This window comes from Anneissia japonica, unplaced genomic scaffold (assembly GCF_011630105.1).
Source record: "Anneissia japonica isolate Jap-2015-1 unplaced genomic scaffold, ASM1163010v1 scaffold288191_len216021_cov166, whole genome shotgun sequence".
NCBI lineage: Eukaryota > Metazoa > Echinodermata > Crinoidea > Comatulida > Comatulidae > Anneissia > Anneissia japonica.
The window spans coordinates 204774-208121 of NW_022756005.1; the positions used below are offsets into that span (position 1 = coordinate 204774).

Below are 3348 nucleotides of genomic sequence, written 5' to 3' on the forward strand. Positions count from 1 at the left end.
GGGGTGGTGTGTGTGTGTGTGTATGTGTGTGTGTGTGCGTGCGTGTATATATTACCTTCGTCCGGGCAATTATCCTATTAAGAAATGAATATGATAATGTTTGGCATTTATACCTCGAACCATCTCAAACTACCTATGCACTTTCCTCTTCGACTACCCTCTCACGCTTTACAGACCGGCCAATTTCAGTTGATTGCAGGCATGATGCACGCTACCTTATGTGGCTGTAATTACGTGACGATTTTGGTTAGTGGATGTAAAACAATTAGGTGATTAATAAATGTTTCGGCAAATATCGTAAGAATTGCCGAATTTATCATTTAAAGTCTTAGGTACTTAAACATTTAAATTTGTTTAATTTTTATTAATTGCTATTAGGCCCCTTATATAATTTTCATTTCAGTTGGTCTTTTGGCGCTGTAGTTATTGCACAGTACATTGACTTATTCATTTTAAGTGCATACGTATACAAGTATGAAGATTTCAAAGGTAGGAAGTAGAGTAATGTGACACGATGGTTTTTATCATTCATTTTTTCAATAGAATGTTATCTAATAAACATGTTTTCAACTTGTTAAGTGAGTATAACTATGTTAAATCCCCACAATAAAATATAGTTTCTCATTTCAATAGCAACTTTCCAAAATATGTTTGGTGTGCTCCCGAAGAACAATATTTGATTTGCTGAATGTTCGTCGCCATAGATAAACGCAGCCCGCAGTCCTTAATGCTCAGAAAACTATACCTTAAGTTAACTACTTTAGTTTCATGGTTGTCCTTCCAGCTTATGTTGGCTGCCGTCCTCAGTAGATTAGTGAGGTACATATTTGTGAATAGGCCTACTTAGCTTGAGAAACCGAAGGACTATTGCCATTTTGGTTTTATAATTTCAATGAACACCCCAACAAAGAATATCTGTCCATCCTAGAGTATCGCATGACCACTCCGGCACTTTAAAGTATTCTCAATGCTTTAGTTGTTCTAAACATGGAGGAAATAAATTAATTCTGATTTAGTGTTTCTGGCTACATTTTATTTCAACCCGTGCGAAAATCTTTAACATAATTATTCTGTAACTTAATTATTCATATCGTGTGCAGGATGGACTACAGAATCGTTGGACGATTGGTACGAGTTTTCAGTTATTGGCATTAATGGCTGCTTAATGATTGAGCTGGGAATTATAATATTTGAGGCTGGATATCTGTTTTGTGGTATGAACATTTTTTTAGATATTCTTGTTTTGATTTTTAAATATTATTAACAAATTTATGCCAAATTTTAATTCATTTTTGGTAAGGGGTCATCCATAATTATCAACATTTTCAAAAGAGTACAAAGCATATACTTTAGGGGGGAGGGGGTTGAAAGTGTAGGCATAAGTACTCTTTTATGAAAAACATAAAATGTTGATCTCAAAATTACACAAATCAACATTTTATTGTGTACTCTTTCGCGGGGAGGGAGGGGGTAACAGAAAAGAGTATGTTTTGTACACTTTTGAAAATTTTGATAATTATGGATGACCCCTAATTAGGTATGATTTCGTGTATTTTCAGGTACTATAGATGATCTGGCTATGGATGTTTTTGGAGCTGTATATATCATACTTTTCTATACCTTCATGGTAAGAATAAATGTTAGTTTAATGTTACAATTCCAACATTATATTTTAATTACATTATTTTTAACTTTTGAGTAACAATTAACAATAGTTACTGTGAAATTTCTAAATTGTATTTTGGCCGACTGCTGTAATTTTTTTAAAATATATATAACTGTGTTCATTGAGTTGATAGGGACACATATATTGTTTAGAGTAGATTATTTTTTTAAAATTATGACGGGAATAAATCAATTCAGAGTAATAATTACAGATTTGTTCTGGACTCTCAGCAGCCTTAGCCATTCGAATTGGCCAAAGTTTAGGTAAAAATGATCCCGATACGGCTAAAGTGTCTATGCAAGTGGCATTTGTATCGTGCTGTAAGTATAGTCCTCTATTTTATTCAAACAAATAATAGGCCTATGCAAGATAGGAGTGTCTACAGTTATCTAGGCTTCCTTTTGTACAGTTATTTGGTCATATTTCATATTAATGGAAATTTTAAAACGTCCCCGAGACACAAGAATGTGCGTAGCAGTCGAATAAATAACAGATTTGGAACGGGGTGCTTATGTTGGTTATGTAAAACGGTTTGGTGGAATACAAAAAAAAAAAAAACAAACCACCTATATCTCCCATTTGAGACGAGACTGAGTGCTGCAATCCGTACCGTAGTGTGGGGAGGCTGCTTGATACTAAAGCTTTCCTATTAAATGTACCAAACATTGTAATTATTATTATTTTTATCAGGCCAAAATAAAAATTAATACAATTTGTTGTGACGTCACTTTGATGACGTGTTCATTGAGATTGACAAGTATTGTGATTCATGATAGGCCTACTACGTCACACGTTGTTCATTTATAAAAGTAGCTTACACTCTCATTTTTTGCTCAGATCCTGTGACCGTCTCAAAAATTCTACAACAAATTAAAGGTCGTCGTGAAAGATTATACACGACCATCTTCATAAAACTTTACCTCTCCATCCCACCTATTGAACTCCAATGTTTCGCACCCACATTCAGTTGAACATGCCAGGTAAATCTCCTTGGTCTTACCATACGTCTCGTCTCGTAACAACCAACTTCATTTTGTCTATCCCATATTTTCCCACTCCCACCTCTAAATGCACCCTGCTCTTAAGCATTTTCACACACCTCACTCTGGTGCCGTTGCCTCTGGGTTTCTCTACCAACTGAGGTATGAAACTATTGCTGCTATAAAGAACACGTATTACAATGTTAAATAATTTTGAAGGAAATGAATTAAGAAAAATCATTCGAAATATTGTTGCAATTCAAATAAGATAACAATATGGTACGATTATATTTCGTATAATTTGCATTTATTTTAGGGATATATGCCGTTATTGTGTCTTGTCTACTTTTTGGATTCCGAAACTATATTGGATACTTGTTCACAGATGATAGGTAAGTAATGCATATGTAGGGTTATGTATTGTTTTTGAAAATATTGTTTTATGTCTGGAGAAAGGGTATGAAATGACGATGTTTACATTCAAGGTTTTTGTGATTTTATATTTTAACTAGTATCGTATTGAGGCTCAAATTCGGCATACATTAACATATCTTTACAGGGCAATTGTTGACGGTATTGCTGATATTGCTTCTGTGATAATCATCTATGAGATAAGTGACATGACGGGGGTATGTACAATCAATCAGTGTATTTGTTAAATTTTACAAGAGCGTTATACTTATTCTGGGTGCATTTCAATAT

General features: G+C 34.1%; 1 protein-coding gene across 5 annotated transcripts in view; it reads left to right on the forward strand.

Moving 5' to 3' along the window:
- LOC117123811 (multidrug and toxin extrusion protein 1-like) overlaps positions 1-3346 on the forward strand; it is a 14373-nt gene extending 11027 nt beyond the window's left edge. For 2 of the 5 annotated variants that reach the window (XM_033269827.1, XM_033269829.1), the window contains 6 exons: positions 404-489; positions 1101-1214; positions 1560-1627; positions 1878-1986; positions 2963-3038; positions 3206-3346. In XM_033269827.1, coding sequence (XP_033125718.1) covers positions 404-489; positions 1101-1214; positions 1560-1627; positions 1878-1986; positions 2963-3038; positions 3206-3305 — 553 coding nt within the window. In that variant the 3' untranslated portion in view covers positions 3306-3346. Of the gene's footprint in view, positions 1-403; positions 490-1100; positions 1215-1559; positions 1628-1877; positions 1987-2962; positions 3039-3205 lie in introns of those variants that run through there. The other 3 variants (XR_004447890.1, XR_004447891.1, XM_033269828.1) reach the window with 3 other exon arrangements.
- The last annotated feature ends 2 nt before the right edge of the window (positions 3347-3348 follow it).